Here is a 20,255-nt window from a genome sequence, read left to right as displayed (position 1 = left end):
GTCAAGAAATAGTTTTAGATTAAGCCATACGCATCATCAAGCATCTCTCTGTGGAGTTATACTTCGTAACTGGGTTGTCACTACTGCAACACCAGGGTGCCATCTTGATGAGGCCCTCATTACCACGAATAGGTAACGACAATCTTCCCTAAATGGGGAAGCATTGCCTGTTCGGGGGATTCGTGAATGTTTGAGTTCAGTGAGTGTGAGGAGTAACAGCTCCTTCCCTCTTCCTCTCCTACTATCGCTTTCCTACACCTTTTTTGCTTTCCAAAGTCTAATAGGGACAGTATGTTGTTGTTATTTGGTTTTTAGGAGCATTAGCAACTAAGGCCATATTGCTCCGGGATATGCGGTGGTCATTCCCTGACCTTTCTGCATCCTCCATATTTGGTGGTGACGGGCTCGAACCCCAGTCTAATCAAGAACCGTGTGCTACGCACTGCTGCTCCTTCCCACCTGGCTACGGAGGTACCGGACAGTATGTGGATAACAGAGTATCTTATCCCATACCATTCATCAAATGGTGCCATCTGGGGGGATGGTATCCGCAAGAATAAGTAACATTAGTCTTCTCCATAGCTGAAGCGTTACTTATTCGAGGAAGTGCAATACCTCTGCAACCCGTTGTGAAGGTATTCACAATATGAGATATAATCGAAAGATATATGCATACTACCTGGGTAGTAGAAATTATGGAAGTGCATTACCCATGCATAAACAACCTTTTTTAAATAAATATGTTTTCCATACTAATTTTTTTTCATTCTCAAGGATCATTGTTATGTATGGGTACTTTTTGTAAAATCTATAGTACTTAGTACTGTAGGTTGAAAAGATGAAAGAAGATACTTTAAAAGGGGTTCACGAGTCAAAAAATGTTGGGAAGCATTGATGTAGATGAACAATACCTATTCAGCCCATCAGCAACCCGAGCAGGATCATCAACAGTTAAAACCTTCGACATCAAGTGGACCAATGTGATTCAACCTGTTCCTTCTGTTAATATTAGTATCAAGGTCTTTGCTGCTGTTCTTGTCAATTTTTGCAAACTTCTTGTAATCTGCCTTGGATTTCCTAACTTCATTTGTGACACGATTTCAGACTAGTTTATATCTACCATAGGCTTCTGTATCATGTGATAATTTAAATGCGTTCCATGCATTTTTCTTCTCTGCTACGTTTCTCAATAGTTCATCTAACATCCATTTAGATTTAAGCTTTGGACTGTAGTTCTTAGTTGGTATAAAAAGCCTAGTTGCTTCTATGATTATTTCCCTGATTGCTTCCCATTTAGAGTTTGCTGTTGGTAAGATCATCAGTTGGTCCCACAGGAAAGGATTTAAAAACTGTGTGAGACCACTGTAGCTATCCTCGCAAAAGCCTTTCCCTTTACCCTTGGCAAATGCAATGGTAGCACTAATTTCATCAGTTGACAGAGCATGATTTCAAATTTGAAATTTTTTGTGGACAAAGCAGCTTGAAATGTAAATTATCCCAAGTCATTCTTGGAATTTTAACAGTGCCTCATAGAAATGTTGAGTGTGAAAGAATGTTCAAACAGAAAAAACAAAAAAATTTATTTCAGATCTTCTCTTTCTGGTGAAGCTTTGGAAATGTTCCTGAAAGCCAACTCTAGGCAGCATGAATTGTTTTGAACAAAATTTTGAGTCAACAACTCTGAAGAGGACATAGTCTGGTCTGTTTTTTTTCTCCAAGCATTCAAAATCAGTTGATATCTAAAAGAATATCCAAACAGAAATCCACTGCCAGAAAAATCCTATGAAAGCTAATATTTCAAAGCATACCTCCTTGTTTTTGTAATTTTCAGCCCACAAATCTGTTTTCATGCTGCTTACAATTGCCTGCCTCCAGCTTTTTGAAAGTTGGCAACTACAGTAACAACGTGATGCACTATTGCCTCGCATTGTTACTGTAGTGCATAAGTGTGAGGAACACACAAAAGGAAAAAAAAAAAAATACACTTCCCACATCGCTTGTCTGTCCCCCAACAGTAATTTGTGTAATTGTAATGTGTCTATTTAAAGACAATGATCACTAATGATAAAAAGTGTATATAGGCTAGGATGGAAAACCAAGAAAGGACTGCGTTCTGAAGAGTGAAATTGACCTTGAGAAGGAACATATATGTCACAGAACTGTTGGAAGAAGTAGACCAATGATCTTGCAATGTAGGTGTAGGAACTATTGTGACAAGATCTGCACGTTACAAGTAAAATACAGTGTTGGATAATAGAGTGCTTAATTTGAAAAGGCACTTTCTTGGTACATAATTTATGAAAATGAGAAACAACAGTGGTGTAAGAACAGATCTACCCCACTCCTGACATTACACCAATCTGAAGAATATTCATTAACTTCATCCTTTACTCTCTTAGTAAATGCTTATTCATGTGCAGTCTTTACTTCCCTGACCTTATTTGTAGTGCTATTACAGATCAACTTGTACCTGTTGTAGGATTCAATACTTTTCATCACCCTGTAAATCTCCCATGAAATCTTTTTCTGCTCTTTTGACAAGTCGTCCAATTGGGCCTCCTCCTCCTGCAATATTTTCTTAAAGGTATTTATCCATTCGTGGCTTCTGTGATTTTTGCTTTAAAAGTATTCCATAATTCAAATGTATTCGTCACCCTCAGCAATCCGCTCAATTCACAGATGCCATATAATGCCTTAAACTGTCAAAGTCCTCTCTTCTGAAGTTAAAACCCTGTGCCTTTAACTACTGCAACATCTTTCTTCATCTTCCAACTGACGACTGCGTGATCACTTCCTGACAATTGTTCCTGTACTATGAACTCTGTTATGTCATCTGATTCATTAGTACTGATGTGCTCAAGAATATTCTTACCCCTAGTACTTTGTCTAACATGCTGGTACAAATAATAATCATATACAATTAGTCCTCGTATAACACGTGTTTACACTACACGAATTCGATCATACACGATTTATAAATAGGGGAACGATATCTTATATAACACGAACCGAATTCGCTTAAGCACGATTCGCCTTTGTGTTTACAAGAAAAGCAGTCAACACGGAATCACCCCAACTGAATGCAACACGATAGGAATGAAGAGGAGATTCTGAAAATGTATATATGTGTTTTATATCAGTGAAGGGGAAACACATTTCACCATAATAACGTAAAATTCCAGCTATCGGTATTATCACGAATGCAGTTAGATCGAGTTTACTACCAGTTTATAACAGATTCCACTAGCAGAAATTCAACTGGAAATTGTTTTTATTGTTTTATGGTAGTAACCCCTAGAAATGTGCTTTAGTAAAATGTGAGGTGTTAATAGTGTATCTCTGCCTTTACGGTGTTGTTTATTCAGTTGCTACACGCGCGCAGCTTTGTTTATGTGTATCAAGCGTGCCTACTCGTTTTGTAATTGTGCTTTATTCCCTAAAAATGAGTAAAATACTTAAAAGGTGTGAAAAGGAAGCATCCTGGTGAAGACACTTCAGATTCAGAGAGAAAAAGAAAAGCAATATCGATAAACAGAGGCGGACTGGGTCAAAAATTCTTACCCGGGGAAAATTTATAGTGACCTCATACTATGGTTTATGGCCAAAATCACTCCGGCCCACCGGTGTTTTCCCGGCAAGGCTTATGGCCAGTCCACCTCTGTCGACAGAGAAAAAATATGAAATTGTGAAATGCTTTGAGCGAAATGAAAGACCATGTGATATTGCACGTGCTACAGACATAAATGAGGCAACGCCGAGAATTACAAAGAATGCAGAGAAAATAAAAACAACTTTCATAGCAGGAACAACTCAAAGTGTAATTAAAATCCATTAGATTAAGACACAAAGAATTGGAAGAGATGGAACGGCTGTCATCTTAAGCTTGTTTGTTTACGGCTGTCATCATAAGTTTGCTTACGATAGAAGCAAAAGCATTATCAATATTTTATTACGTAATAGTCGTAATAAAATACATATTTTATTCGTAAAAAATACATATTTTTATTATTTATTATATTATAATAAAATATAATATAATAATAATAAAAAATATTATAAAAAATTATAATATTATTTTTTATTATGTATTTTAATCATTATAAAATATGTAAGTATTTTATCATGATTATTTATTGTGTTTGGTAATGTTTTGGTTACCAATGTGTGTTCAATCTTGGGTGGTCGGCACCTAACCCTATTTTACCCATAAGGCCTGTTGTTTATATTGCACGATTTTGCATTACACGAGGGTTTCTAGGAACACAACTATTGTGCTATACGAGGACTGACTGTAGTTTGTTTTAAAAAAGTTTTTCATTGTGAGTTTCCTTCCTTCCTTATTCCAATCAATCTGAGGCAGATTAAAGTCTTCCATAATAAGACATTCATGTTTGCTTGCACATTCCATCTGAATGTAAAGACTCTTGTCACAGTCTTCACAATCTTCTGATCTGTAGATTATTCCCACTCAGTGTTCCTATACTTTCTACTAACTCACACCATGCAGATTCAGTAGTACTATTACAGATCAACTTGTACCTGTTGTAGGATTCAATACTTTTCACCACCCTGTAACTCTCCCATGCAATCTTTTTCTGCGCTTTTGACAAGTCATCCAATTGGGCATCCTCCTCTTGCAATATTTTCTTAAAGGTATTTATCCATTCGTGGCTTCTGTGATTTTTGCTTTAAAAGTATTCTATAATTCAAATGTATTCGTCACCCCTCAGCAATCTGCTCAATTCACAAATGCCATATAATGCCTTAAACTGTCAAAGTCCTCTCTTCTGAAGTTAAAACCCTGTGCCTTTAACTACTGCAACATCTTTCTTCATCTTCCAACTGACGACTGCGTGATCACTTCCTGACAATGGTTCCTGTACTATAAACCCTGTTATGTCATCTGATTCGTTAGTACTGATGTGCTCAAGAATATTCTTACCCCTAGTACTTTGAGTTTCCTTTCTTCCTTATTCCAATCAATCTGAGGCAGATTAAAGTCTCCCATAATAAGACATTCATGTTTGCTTGCCCATTCAATCTGCATGTAAAGATTCTCGTCACATTCTTCACAATCTTCTGATCTATAGATTATTCCCACTCAGTGTTCCTATACTTCCAACTAACTCACACCATACAGATTCTGTGCTGGCAGATGTAACTTCAGACTCAGCAAAAGCTCTTTTTACACTCATTTGGAATACTGTGTTCAGGTAAGGAGAGCTGATCTCAGAAAAGACATTCAGCTTCTTGAATGAATCCAAAGATGGACGACTCGAATGGTGAGATCCACTGATGGACAACCATATGAGGAAATGCTTTGATTTTGTGAGCTGCAGGGCTTGGCAAGCAAGCACCTCAGAGGTGACCTGATGGAGATTTATAAGGCTCTGAGTGGGATTAGTAAAAATGAATGAAGGTGGAATTCTCACTTATAAAGTATTCCAGAATTAGTGGTCATCAATTGAAATTACAGGGGTTGAGGTTTAGATTAGATTGTAGAAAGTTTTCTTTTAGCCAGCAAGTGAATTATTGCTGGAACAAATTGCCCTCACAGCTAGTTAAGACTGACAGTTTGAATAAATTCAAAGGTCAACTGGATAATTACCTGTGTGAGGAGGGAAGCATATAATTTGTATTTTCGTATCTACTTGTGGGTTTTTTTTTTTTTTTTTTTTTTTTTGCCAGTGCAGGAAAAGCCTGTGGCTTCCTTGCACTATATGGTGAATACTGTTACTATAACATCACTAATTGGATACAAAAGATTCCCTTAATATTAAATTAATGTTTTTCAGCATGTGCATATAATTATTGAGAACAGGCTTAACTTGCTCTTACATTTTTACTATTTGTGCACTACTAAAGATTTCTGTAATTTTAGTGAATCAAAGAAAATGCTTTCATTAAAAAGTATCAAAAGTTTAAGCTGTGTGTTGATTGAGTAGATGAAGACCATGAAATCTACTGAAATCATGTGGATTCTAAACGACCTTGCTGTGCCTGGTTATTGGTTAAGTAGCTAGCTGTTTCTGTTTGTTGCACACCAGAGATATAATTAAAACGATTCCAAGAGCCACTAAATAAAGAACATAAGCAACCTTACCCAAGACAGTAAGAATGCCATACCCATCACTATATGATATGATTCAGTGAAATTTAGAATTATATTGATAATGCCTCACCGAATCTTTATGTGATGGTGACAGTTCTGTTTTTTCCAAAGAAATCACAAATATATGTTACTAAAACATAGTGGCTGGAGGAACATTTTTGTGACCAAGGCATAAAAAACACAAAAATCACCTTAATTGCACTAAGAAAAAATTTTCTTTTAAAACAAGTTACTACCTACCTCTGTGCAGTAGGAATATTATATATATTTAAATGGAGATTGTATACTCAGAAGTTAGTAAAATATGAAGAGTAACAGTTTTCTATATTTTTTGTATGAAAATAAGTCATACACACATTTATATAATTCAGCCAGAAAGAGATTTATTAGAGAAATCATTGCAATGCAGACTATAAAGTATTTAACTATAAAGTAATTAAAACGATGCCACTTTAACTACTTTGGTAGATGTATATGAATTAAACTGATGCCATTGCACTAAATTATACGTTAGTCATTCTACCTTGTAGCATGAGTCTCTTGCCCTTAAATACTTTATAGACTATCTTACTGTATACCACCAGTCATCTCTCATATTGTGGAGTTATACTTCGTAACTGGATTGTCACTATTGTATAATACCAGGGTACCTGCCCACCCACCAGTGAGAGGCCAACAAGCCTCAAAATAGTGCCGTCTGGGTGGTGGTATCCACAGAGAATAAGTAACATTAGTCTTCTCCAGTGGTAAAGCATTACTTATTCGAGGTAGTGCAATACCATGGCAACTTGTTGTAAAGGTATTCACAATATGAGATATAATTAAAACTATGGCAATTTAACTACTTTAGTAGATGGCTACGAATTAAACAGATGTTATTGCACTAACCTATATGTTAATTATTTTAATGCTTAATTACTGTATCACTTTCAGGATGGAAGTAATCTTTCAGCTTCCCAGAGAGCATATCATCTAGATGAAGTGAAGAACAACGGTTCTTTAAAAATTGGTACTTTTTATTTTATTTTATTATGATAGTCCTTTTAATTGATATAGTAACAATATTATTGATTGAATTAATGGGTACTAATTAGGTTAATAAATGATTGTTTAGTACACTACAATATCAAAAATTATATCAGTGATTCTAGAGCATAACTATGGAAATAAGAGTAACTTATTGAATTATCCTAGTTCTGAAACATTTCTCTATCAATAGAGATTTTATATAACCATCTGCAGGATGCTTCAAAAATTCCTTGTCCATTTAAAATGACTGGCTGTTTTAATTTTAAATATTTAATAATTTTTCCAAACACTATAAGTCATCCTAGCAAATTTACCATGACATTTTGAATCATGCAAAAGGCCATTTACAGTTATTTGGAGGCTTATTACCAAATATCAGGATGTGGGTACAGTTTAGAATGCAAAACGAAGGCAACGGGAATGAAAATGCTAAAAATGAAAATTGATGATCTGTTATTTTTGAAACTCACTTTGCATTAGTTTGGCTAAGAAAACATATTATTAGTGACAAATGATGTAAGGAAGCAATCTTAAACAGCATCGACCCAAAAAAAAAAAAAAAAAATTAATTATCCACCTTGTTGGAATAAACATCCAGCTGGAAGAGTACTGGCACAGTTTGACATCGCAGAAGTGAGCCAGGTGATGGAGTGATGTATATTACAGAAGTTATTGTTCATGCAGCAGCACTTGCAATTCTAAGCATGCCTACAAAAAATGTTTTTGGAAATATGTCCATTTCCAAAACCTTGTTGAAACTCCCAGTGCCCAGCAGCATTGAAAGTGCAAAAGGAGTTGGAGACATTGCAATGATAGCTCACCACAGAAAACTTGACACTCTTTGAACATGCATGTGCCATAGTATATTATATTCAACATAAGAACAAAAAAGGAACCTTGGGTTAGTTTTTTTTCATCAGTTACCCAGTATACTACCTCAAAAGTAGCCTTGGGTGAGATCCAGAAAATGAAGGGAAAAATATCTACCTTACCTGTCAGTGATTCTAGAGCATAATAGATGTGCAGTGGCAGATCCCACTGCAGTTGCAAAGGGAATCTTGAATCAGTTTTATGCTATCAGTCACCCTGTCTGCCAACTATAATACTATGCTAATAATATTGCTATAATGATAAGAATAATATTATATAAAAAAATAAAAAAAACCACCCTTTCCTTGTTTATGGGGTGGTTGGTTGTGTTTGGTTACTATTATTATTGTTATTATTACTGTTGGTGGAGGAACTCTCTTATCCTGCAGGTGTTCAGGATTGCGGCTTTCTGAATGAGAACCCAATAACGCATTGTTTTTTGGTAATTTGTTTCAAGATCTCGGAAGTTGAAATTTTCGCTGTATATAACTAAGCTATTTATCTCTCTCTAAAATGTCATTTTTAAGGTCACGAGCGTGACCTTAAGGCCGTATAAAAGGTCATGAGCATGGTTTGTAAATTGTATTTACAAATTCAAATCATTAAAATGCACTGCACTTTCATCATTATCATATGTTCTGTTATAAGAATCGATATTAAACGCCTTTATGATATTTTTCTAAAGCACATTTCTGGAAGTCACGACCATAAAACAATAAAAACAATTTTAAACAGGTAGTAAACTCGATCTTCTTGCATTTGCGAAAATACCAATAGCAGGAATTGTGTGGTTTTTTTTTACTTTATTATGATGAAATGTGTTTCCCCTTTACTGAAATCTTCAATCATATAAAAAACAAATAAATTTTCAGAATCTTCTCTTCATTCCTTTTTTTTTAAGCTTTGTAAACTTGTTACTCCACACAAATCTTGTTAGTTGCAATTTGTGTGTGCTGTTAAAAAATGCTTATGCATGCAATAGTGAAATTTATAATTAAAAGTAATTATCTTGGAAACAAATGCCTCTTGAAACATTTCTGAAGAAGACGACTCCTTGTGCAACAAACCAAAGAGTGCCGAGCCAATAATGAGTGATCAACGAGCGTGCATTTAGTCGATGATGATGAAGAATAAACATTCTTTAACATTTGTAAGTCGTAAATAATTTCTCTGTTATTATCATTTGCTTGATTTTATTGACTATGTTTCATTTTTTTGGATAAATAAATCATTCTTTAAACATAAACTAACTAGTTAACTAATTTCATTGTTGAGAACGTAACCCCTATTTTTAACCTTCTGTCTATGTGAAATAAATTCCCGCTTTACAGCACGTGCTAGGAATGAATTAACTCATAAAGTTGAGAACTGCCTATACTATATAAACATTGTAATATATAAAAAATTTATATATTATATATTTATATATTAAATTTATAATTTATATATGTAGTATATAAAAAATTTAGATCTATGTACGAGTAGAATTTTAAACTTTTTTTTTTTTAGCCTTCAACACAAAATTTATGACTTTTTTTGATCCCTAATTATCTTCAGTGGAAACAAACATAATTCTTAGAGTGGGCATTTCTCTCTATATAGCATCAAAAACACATATTGTTAAAAATTTCAAGATAATTATGATAAGTGTTTGGATTTTTTTAATCAGTGGTGTATTATATTAGCTCTAATAAAATTTTGTTCCACTGATTGAAATAAGCAAAATGTTCCAATAATAATTTATTGTACAAAATAATATTACATACAAGTATGAAGTCAGTAATAGTAAATAGGAAACGTAAAAAAAATATTTATGAACAATAGTACAAAAAAGTTTATAAAAATAAAAGAAAATAATATATTTATATTATTTTCTTTTATGACAAGCCCAACATCAAGCCCAACCATCTCATTTATGAGATGGTTGGGCTTGATATTTAGATATAATGTTTGAAATGTTTGGTTCAAAATTACTTAATATTCGTAAATCTCCATGTTCTGATATATTTAATCTTACTTCTACTTTTTCTTAATAAATTATTCAGGTAGCTAAAACCTGCCTCCACTAAATAAGAACTCAGAAAGGCTAACAATAAGGGTTCAAATATATGTTTTAATCCTGGACATTTTTGCTGTATATTTTTTGAATTCTAAAATTTTGCATATCCATTTGTTTTGAACAAAACTTTTAATTCGAGATCTTCTCTAATTTCAATTAATTCTTCTTGTAAAGAAATATCTATTCTGGTTATGTCACATTCAAATGACTCAACAATCCACGATGGTACATCCAAGTTTTCGCGATCTTTAAAGCGAACATTCATATCTTCTTTCAATTTTTTCAAATAAGCGGTATATAATAGTATATTGTAAGCAGAAATTTTATCTTTTTTGAGAATAAACAGTTGTCTTAAATTTTCAAAATAACGAAAATCTGATTGGCTTAGAGGGAAACAGGTATCCTGTGTGTTATCAGACACTCAGCCTAAAACACTGATGGATCCAATATCTCTCTATTACAGAAGATTTAGGAGAAGTCCGGTTGGCCTGCCTCCCTAAAATCCACTCATGCACACCTTCTCGATGGTAAGCCCTGTTACGTCACTTAGGTGGCAACGAACGTGTAGAGTGGTTCTCTTCAAGACGCCTGGTCAGCGTAAAGAGGAAAAGACCAAACCCTCCAGCATATGAGAGCACAACAATACAAATGGCCCTCAGTCCCCAGCAGCTTTCACTCTCCCTCTTACGGCAGTGAGAGGATCAAAGTGGAAGCAGAGGGTGCTAAGAATCTCTGGGTACGACCAGGCTGCCATGCACGGAAATTGAACTTGGCCTGTTATAACGTACAATCACTCATCGGTGAAGACAGGATATTAGAGCTGGAAAAGGAATTAGAAAATGTGAATTGGAATATCATCGGTTTGGCTGAAACAAGAAGAAGAAATGAATCACTTATAAGTTTATCAAGTGGAAATCTGCTGTACACCAATGGAAACAGTGAAAGGAGTGAAGGTGGAGTTGGGTTTCTGGTCCATAAAGATTTTAAAAACATTTTGGAATTCAAAAGTACATCACCAAGGGTGTCAAGACTAATACTCAAGATTTCTAAGAGGTACAAGCTAAAGATTATAATGATTTATGCACCAACATCGAGCCATGATGATGAAGAGGTTGAAGAAATGTACACCGAAATTGAGAGTCTTCTAGATGAGCAGAAAACCCACTATTATTATGGGGGACTTCAATGCTAAGGTTGGAAAAAGGCAAAACAGCGCAGAAAAAGGAACTAGGAAATTTTGGAATTGGTGAAAGAAATAAAAGAGGTGAAAGACTTGTGGAATTTGCAGAATCTCAAGGACTGTCAGTAATGAACACATTTTTTTCAAGAAAAGGATGAACAGAAAGTGGACATGGAAGAGTCCAAATGGATTAACAACTAATGAAATAGACTTCATCCTTATAACAGAAGATATATTGTGAATGATGTTACCATCCTGAATAAGGTAAATGTTGGAAGTGATCACAGAATGGTAAGATGTACACTTGATATAAATGTAGGAAAGGAAAGGAAAAAACTGACTCGAGTAAATAATACAAAGGTCTTTGAGATAACAGAGGAGGAGAAAAGCAGTATGTACTGGAACTTAAGAACAAATTTGAGCTTCTGCAGACTGCCCACAACCAAGATATCGACGAGGAATATTACAACTTTCTGAAAGTGATAAAGCCCAAGAAACCTATAGGGAAACAGAAATCCAAAGAAGAAAAAATTAGTCAAGAAACACTTGTCATGATGAACCGAAGATGACAAATGAAGTGCAAGAAAAACACTGACAGGGAGAAAATTGAGTATACTGAGTTATGCAAAGCCATTAGAAAGAGACTCAGAGAGGACATAAGAAGATTTAACACAAGAAAAGTAGAACAAGCATTAAGGGAAAACAAAGGATTTAAATCAGCAGCCATGACAGAAATACAGAAAGACAAATGATACTGAAACTGAAGAATAGCGATGGTGTACTTATAAACAGCAGAGAAGGCATAATTCAAATAGCAGAAGACTACTATAGAGAATTATACAAGGAGCGAGGGAATGATACCAGCAGTGGGGAAGATGGATTGCAAAGTAGCAACACATACTACATACCCGATATTCTTCCTGATGAAGTAGAACATGCATTGAAGAAAGTGAAGAATCGGAAAGCCCCGGGGGAAGATGAAGTTACTGTAGAGTTGTTAAAATGGGGAGGAAGAGACATAATACAAAAACTGGCAAGGCTCTTCACAAAGTGCATTAGAAAAGGTGTGATGCCTAAGCAGTGGAATAATGCAATCATAGTTTTTCTGCATAAGAAAGGAGATAAATCAGAAATTGAAAATTATAGACCAATTAGCTTGTTATCCCACATCTACAAGTTGTTCACAAGGGTCATTACTAACAGATTAAAAAGAATACTTGATGAGAATCAACCGAAAGAGCAAGCTGGCTTTAGGACAGGATTCTCAACTATGGATCACCTTCACGTAATATCACAGCTAATGGAGAAAGCAAATGAATATAAAACACCATTATGCCTGGCATTTGTGGATTATGTAAAGGCATTTGACTGCATACAGCATAAGGCAATGTTTCGGGCACTGGAAAGACAAGGCATAGATACTCCATATATTATGACTTTGAAGAAAATATATGAGAGTGCTCCCTCCTTTATTAGACTAGACAAAGAGAGTAGCAAATTTAAAATCGAGAAAGGAGTTCGACAAGGAGACACTATCTCCGAAGCTGTTTACTGCTGCCCTTGAGGAAGCTTTCAGAAGATTAGACTGGTCGCAGAAAGGAGTCAGTGTGAACGGAGAGTACCTAAACCATTTACGATTTGCAGATGACATTGTGGTCATAAGCCACGACCCCAAAGAATTAGAGGAAAATCTTAATCAGTTATGCAGAGTTAGTAAGGATTTTGGACTAAAGATGAATACGGCTAAAACAAAAGTAATGATGAACAAGTATGGCACGGAAAGGGAAATAATGATTGAAGGAGCAGTAATTGAAAAGGTGGAGTCATATACTTATCTGGGACAAGTTATTAGCTGTAATAATGATAAATGGCTGGAAGTCAAGAGAAGAATATATTTTGGATGGATAGCATTAAGTAAATATAGTCACATACTGAAGAGCAATATCCCAGTTTGTCTGAAACGTAAAATAATGAATCAATGTATACTCCCCACCATGACTTATGGAAGTGAAACTTGGGCACTCACCAAAAGAATGGAAGAGAAGCTGAGAACCACACAGCAAAGAATGGAACGAATTATATTGGGAATCAGACTGTTAGATAAGAATAGAAATACATGGATTAGGCAGCAAACTCAAGTAAAGGACATTCTTATCAAAACTAAAGAACTAAAATGGTCTTGGGCAGGACACATAGCTCGAAGACATGATGACAGATGGACTAAGAAAATAACAGAATGGTACCCAAGAGGCTAGAAGAAAACTTGGAAGACAAAGGCGGAGATGGATAGATGAAATTCATGAGTTTGTAGGTAGTAAATGGATGGCCAGTGCTCAAAACAGAAGGAACTGGAAAGTTGCTGGAGAGGCCTTCATCCTGCAGTGGATTGAAAATGGCTGATGATGATGATTGGTTTAGTGTGGATAAAAAAAAGATCAATTTTAGAATGAAACCCAAGAATAATTGTCCGCACTTGAATATGATTAATATCTTTTCCTTGTAACTTATTTTGGATATTGCTAAATTGGAAAACATATCTGCTAAGTAAAATATATGCCTTTTTAAATCTAATAATTGCATTCCCATAAGTTCATCAATTTGAAGGAGAAATTCTACAACTGTATCGAAAATTTTGACTAATCTCTGTAAACAATTGCCTTTGGACAGCCAGCGCACATCTGAGTGAAACAACAAATTATTATATATTTCGTCATTACTATCACAAAATTGTGCACAATTGTGTGATTGTCTTTTTGCACAATTGTGTCATTGCTATCACACAATTGTGCAAAAAGACAATCATTTAAAGATTTCGATTTTATAATATTTATAGTTTTTATGCACAAATCTAGAACATCATGAAGTTTTTCATTAATTTTTTTTTTTGCAACTAAATGTTGTCTGTGCACAATGCAAAAAACACAATGCACTGTTTGAACGTTTTGGACTTTTTTCTTCAGATGAGCTAGAAATCCTCTATATTTGCCAATCATTGCAGGTGCTCCATCACAAGCTACCGCAATTACATTGGAAACAAGTATTTTATGTCTAAAAATTTTTCAAAATAATCAAAAATAATTTCACCTGTCGTGTAAGTCTCTAATTGCTCAGCAGTAAGAAATTCTTCTGTTATTTCTTCTTTTCTTGGGCTATAATAGCGAACATAAATCATCAATATGCTCATTCTTCCGAAAGCTGCCTCGTCTAACTGAATGGCAAATTTATTTGTTTGTAGATCAAATAATAAAGACTTTATAATATCCTTGGCCATTTCATCGATGCAGTGTTGCACTGTGTTATTACTCAGCGGAATATTTTTTAATATTAGATCTGGGTCTATCTTCATTACAGTACTTATTACCTCTCTTACTGCAGGTGAAATTAATTTTTCACCAACTGTATGAGGATATCCTCCTTTTGCAATTAAAAGTGATATGTTGTAAGTTGCTTCCATTCCACCTTCAACATTTTTAGAAGTAGATGATTTAAAAAATGACTTAAGTCCCATTTTTGAACGTAAAATAAATTTTTCTTTTAAATTTTTAAAATACTCTAAATTATTATTTTTTTTATTAGGATGCATTCTTTCAATGTGCTCTTTCATCTTTGATGGCTTCATAGCATCGTTAGTAAATGTTTTTTTCACAGATGAGACATAGAGGCATTGTATCATTTTCTGGCATAGAAATAAACCCTAAGCTTAAATATTCTTGGGAATATTGCCAGCACTTTCTTTTTGGTACTGACATATTTATTAAATTCCTTAAAATTAAATAAAAATAATCAAAAATAATGAAGCAGTCACGTCTGACAAATAATTATTATATATATACTTACAACTATTCGCACAAATTAATATATTTTTATAAACTGCATCTACCATAAAATAAATATAAAACTAATGTATGTTTAAATTTCGACCTTATTTGTTGCACTCTAAATCCATACTATAACTCTGGTCACTGAAACAAGAGAAATTGCACTGATGGTCATGTAGTGGTCATGTGAACGGTAGGCAGGCCTAAAGGGTCCATATTACATTGTACAACTTGCTAGCTGCACAAAAACACTAAACCAGACTTCTGAACAATACGAAAATTTTAAAATAAATGAATTTAGTTAAGAAACATGTATAAAAAAATTAAATATAATAATACAACATAGATCTTATTTAATCGACCCCTTTCAAATTTTCATCGACCCCGTTGGGAATCCCTATACTAGACTGAAAACATTTGTAAAAATCTCAACAATAACATAGTTTTCTCCAGAGTCCCTGGTTCTAAAGCAGACAAGCAGTAGAAATGCACTCAATTTCTCTTTGAAAAGACTTGAACCATAGAACAAGCTCTTCACACAGGAAGAATTAAAAGTGATACTTTCTCTCACATAAATGATGTTAGGTCAGCTAATATCTATTTTGAAATGACACACAATCTAAAGATTGTCCTTTAATTTGATTTAATGGATTATTTCTTGACAAATAATTTTGGATACCCTAACAAAAGGCGATTAATTGTTCTTGCTTTCCCAAAACCAGGAAAGACAGGCTCATAAAAATCCAATTAACTATCTTCCTATCACTGACAAGCTGTTTGTGCAATATCCTGAAAACAAGCCTTTATGTTAAAGCAAATGATCCATCTCTTGCTCTTCAATGTAAGCAGTTGTCTTTAGAGTACGCTTTTAAATCAAAATCCATGTCCAATCGTTCCACTTGGGCATCAGTGTTCGTGCCATGATAGGAAAATCTCTACAACACTTGTCGGACTGCCAACAGACCTTTTGGTATTCGGATCCAAGGGCTGTTAAATGAACAACACACGATGGTAGACCACCTTGCCCAGTCACCAAGGCAGTTCCTTCCACCCTGGCATGCCCATCCTCCAACTTCTAACTTCTCCCTTAAGATCTGGAGAAGGCTACTATGCCGCCAGCTCTGTACCAGCACTCTTTGCATCACATAAGTGCAGTATTCTGACTTTCTGCCAGTCTACACAGATGACTCAAAGTCGGAATTACATGTGGGATCTGCAGTTGTGTTTCCTCACAAAACATTATCCAGTGAGATCACACAAGATTCCTTTCTACGAGGCTACTACAGACGGTCGTTTTCAAAGCCGCTAAGTGGATTTTTCTTATTTATTGATTTGAAATTATTGTTTTTCTAAAACTTTTGATTTAAATTTAGTAGTATAACATTATTTTGTGATTTTCTGATTAATTTGGTGTATTTATTCTTTACTCGGCCTTGTAATTGCATAAAAGTATCGGTAAAGGTTTCCACGTGTTTCAACTCCGCTAACCGTTCGTAATTTTCCCGCCTTTGTGATACGATATACCGTACTAGATAGCGTTAGTTGAACTTCGTTAGCAGTTAAATTGTACGTTTAAATAAATACATATAACGACTTAGATTACAAACGTAATATAATTAATTTTATTTAACATAATTAATTATACATATAACCACTTAGGTTACGTAACATAAATAATTAGTAAAAACAAATAATTAATACATAACTTGATACGAAAGTTATATAAAGGGATTTCGCAGATAACACTCGTTACTGAAACGTAAATATTTCGTAGATAACACTCGTTACTGAAACGTAAATATTCCGTAGATAACACTCGTTACTGAAACATAAATATAGCGTTATAACTGTGTTTGGATACAAGTTTAGGATTTAATTTTGTACAGAAATCGAAATTTTATTGAAAGTAACTCTAAATCATGACTCAAACCAGAGCAGCAAAGCAAAGGGCTCAAGCTAATGGGAATGCTGTGGCCCAGGGGAGAACTGAGGGGGGCAGTTGTCCTCTGAATCACAGCCTTGTAAGATGCACTATTTGCTTGATGTTTGCGGAGCAGTCAAGTATGGGACATGATACTGCCATGGGAGATGTCCTTGTGTGTGTGCGATGCAAGGAGTGTAAGGAGATAAGGCGACAACTCAGCGTTGTTATGGGCCTATATGAGAGCTTGAAGGATAGGGTGGATGCCCTCGAAGGATTACAAGTGAGGGGCCCATCAAGCTCTCAGCTGCCCACACCAATGCCAGAGCTTGCACTTGGTCATCGCGGAACACAGCGGCAACCCCCAAGGCAGAATGCGCTGGTCCCAAAGGAACTAGTAGTTGTTGGTGACTCTATTGTCAGGGAAACGGGAAACATGCTTTGTAAAAAGGATAGGTGGAATAGGACCAGGGTATGTCTGCCAGGGGCAAAAGTTGATGACGTTGTAGAGCGGATATCATCTTTTAAGGGCACAAAAGGTGATATAGTTGTACACGTTGGCACTAATGACATTAAGAGTAGGAGACCGGCGGAATTACTTGACAAGTACAGGTCACTGATGAAAAAAAGCCGTGAATTAGGGTTGAAATTGAAAGTGTCTGCAATTCTGCCCAGACACGATAGGAGGGAGTATATGATGAGAGCCCTGTCAATCAATTCGGCCCTGGAAAGATTGTGCAGGGCTCAAGGGGTAGAATTTTTTTCAGCCTGGTCTGTACTTGTTAACAGGAGAGACTGCTTCTACAGGGATGGGATACACTTAAATAGAAAGGGTGCAAGAATGTTTGCTGATGCTATCGAGGCAATGTTAGGTGGGTCGGAAAACTGCTAGATTGGGGGGATACAAGGACTAATAGATTAACAGTAGCCACTGGCAGAGGTGAAAGTGATTCTTGCACTGCTTCTATTGGAATGAGCCGCAGCCTGGAAAATAAGATGCAGGATATTTCAGAGACTGCTGGGAATCATTGGGGTACAAGTAAACACATGGGTTGTGTTAGGGTAGCTAAGAAAAAGAACAGGTGCATGTATACTTGTGTGTACACCAATGCTAGGAGTTTAGTAAATAAATTTGATGAATTTGAGGTATTGCTCAAAACATCAAAGGCAGATATTGTGGGGATTTCAGAGACGTGGTGTCACACAGATATAAGAAATGCAGAACTGGAATTTGGGGAGTACAATGTCTACAGAAAGGATAGACAGGATAGGAAGGGAGGAGGGGTTATGCTATTAGTTAAAAAACACATAAAATCCAAGGAAGTGAAGCCAGTCGACATCGCTGGACAGTGCAGTGTCGAGTCAGTTTGGTGTGACATAAGCATTGGGAGATCAAAATTGAGAGTAGGAGTGTGCTATAGGCCTAATGACTCTGATGAGTATAATAAGAAACTGTTCGGAGAAATAGAGTGGGCCAGTAAATCAGAGAGTCTTATAATGGGGGATTTTAATTTCCCAGATATTGACTGGAATTCGGGGGCTGGTCACTCACACAGTAGCAAGGCTTTTGTGGATTTATTGGATGATTGTTTTCTACATCAGCATGTTCGGGAGGCAACTAGAGGGAGTAATACTCTTGATTTGATTATCAGTAGTGATTCTTCATGCATTAAGAATCTGCAGATAAATGAACCACTTGGTGGCAGTGATCACAGTGTGCTGAAGTGGGAGTTACTCAAAGAGGTAACTACCATTAGGGGTAAAGGGAAGGGGTATTGCTTTCGTAAAGGCGACTACAATGGACTGAGACAGTATTTAAATTCTATACAGTGGGATCAACTGATGATATTGCCAACAGCAAATTCAAAATGGGAAGCATTCAAAGAACTTATCGTGGAAGCTACTAGGCTTTACATACCAACTAAGAAATATTGTTCAAGGTTTAGGCCTAAATGGTTGTCAGATGAACTAATGAGGCATATGGCAGAGAAGAAAAATGCATGGGATACATACAAATTAACACGTGACACGGACGCCTATGATAGATACAAGTTGATCTGTAACCAAGTTACAAAGGAGGTTAGGCAGGCGAAGGCAGATTACGAGAGATCCTTGGCAAGGGATGCGAAGAAAAACAGCAAAGAGTTCTTTACTTATGTAAACTCTAGAAGGAAGGGGATGAATCAGATTGGTCCACTTGAGATCGATGGGTCAACTGTTGATGACCCTGCTCGGGTAGCTAACAAACTAAATGAATATTTTGCATCGACATTCACACATGAGGAGTTATTCAGCGAGGGGAATGCCAGAGGTGTATTCAACTCTAGCAGTAAGCTAGAGAATCTTGTAATAACTGAGAGCAAAGTGGAGGAGAAATTGTTGAAGATAAACACAAGAAAGGCACCTGGGGTGGATGGGATCTATCCAGTTATATTAAAGGAGGCAGCAAAGGAGGTAAGCAAACCCTTAGCCATAATTATGAGAGCTTCCTTGGACTCAGGGGAGGTACCCATTGACTGGAGATGTGCAAATGTGACCCCAATTCACAAAGGGGGATCAAAGGCTGACACAAGTAATTATAGACCTGTGAGTTTAACTTCTGTTCCCGGAAAATTAATGGAGGCACTGGTGAAAGAAGCACTGCAGGATCATCTAGACAAGACTTCAGTTATAGCTAGGACACAGCATGGTTTTGTTAAGGGGAAGTCTTGCCTGACCAATTTGATTGGATACTATGATGCAGTCACAAAAGAACTGGATGCAGGGAATAACTTTGATATTATATACTTGGATCTTAGAAAGGCTTTTGATACTGTTGCACATGGAAGACTGCTGCACAAATTGGAGCAGTGTGGCATTGGAGGCAAGTTGCTGCTATGGATAAAGGGGTGGTTGAGGGGGAGAAGACAGAGAGTGGTAATCAATGGACACTGCTCATCGTGGACTAATGTTATTAGTGGAGTCCCTCAGGGTTCAGTATTGGGGCCTTTATTGTTTTCTGTATTTATAAATGATATTGATGATGGTATATCAGGCTTAATGTCCAAGTTTGCAGACGATACGAAGGTTGGCAGGGTTGTCAAGGACACTACTGACACTATGCTGCTGCAACAGGATTTGGAAAGGTTGAGCAGATGGGCTTCGAGGTGGCAAATGAAGTTTAACATTGACAAATGTAAAGTACTACATATGGGAAACAGCAACCCCAGAGCAACGTATCAACTCTGTGGTACTACACTGACAGTGGTAGAGAATGAAAGGGACCT

At 36.0% G+C, this 20,255-nt stretch overlaps 1 protein-coding gene across 1 annotated transcript in view; it reads left to right on the top strand.

Moving 5' to 3' along the window:
• PolA1 (DNA polymerase alpha catalytic subunit) overlaps positions 1-20,255 on the top strand; it is a 662,965-nt gene that overhangs the window by 560,253 nt on the left and 82,457 nt on the right. The window contains exon 31 of the mRNA XM_090387531.1: positions 7,046-7,121. Coding sequence (XP_090243657.1) covers positions 7,046-7,121 — 76 coding nt within the window. The remainder of the gene's footprint in view (positions 1-7,045; positions 7,122-20,255) is intronic.

The sequence above is a fragment of the Mastigoproctus giganteus genome, chromosome 1 (assembly GCF_048544385.1).
Source record: "Mastigoproctus giganteus isolate SK-2022 chromosome 1, ASM4854438v1, whole genome shotgun sequence".
NCBI lineage: Eukaryota > Metazoa > Arthropoda > Arachnida > Uropygi > Thelyphonidae > Mastigoproctus > Mastigoproctus giganteus.
This window is presented reverse-complemented; position numbering and strand designations above follow the sequence as displayed.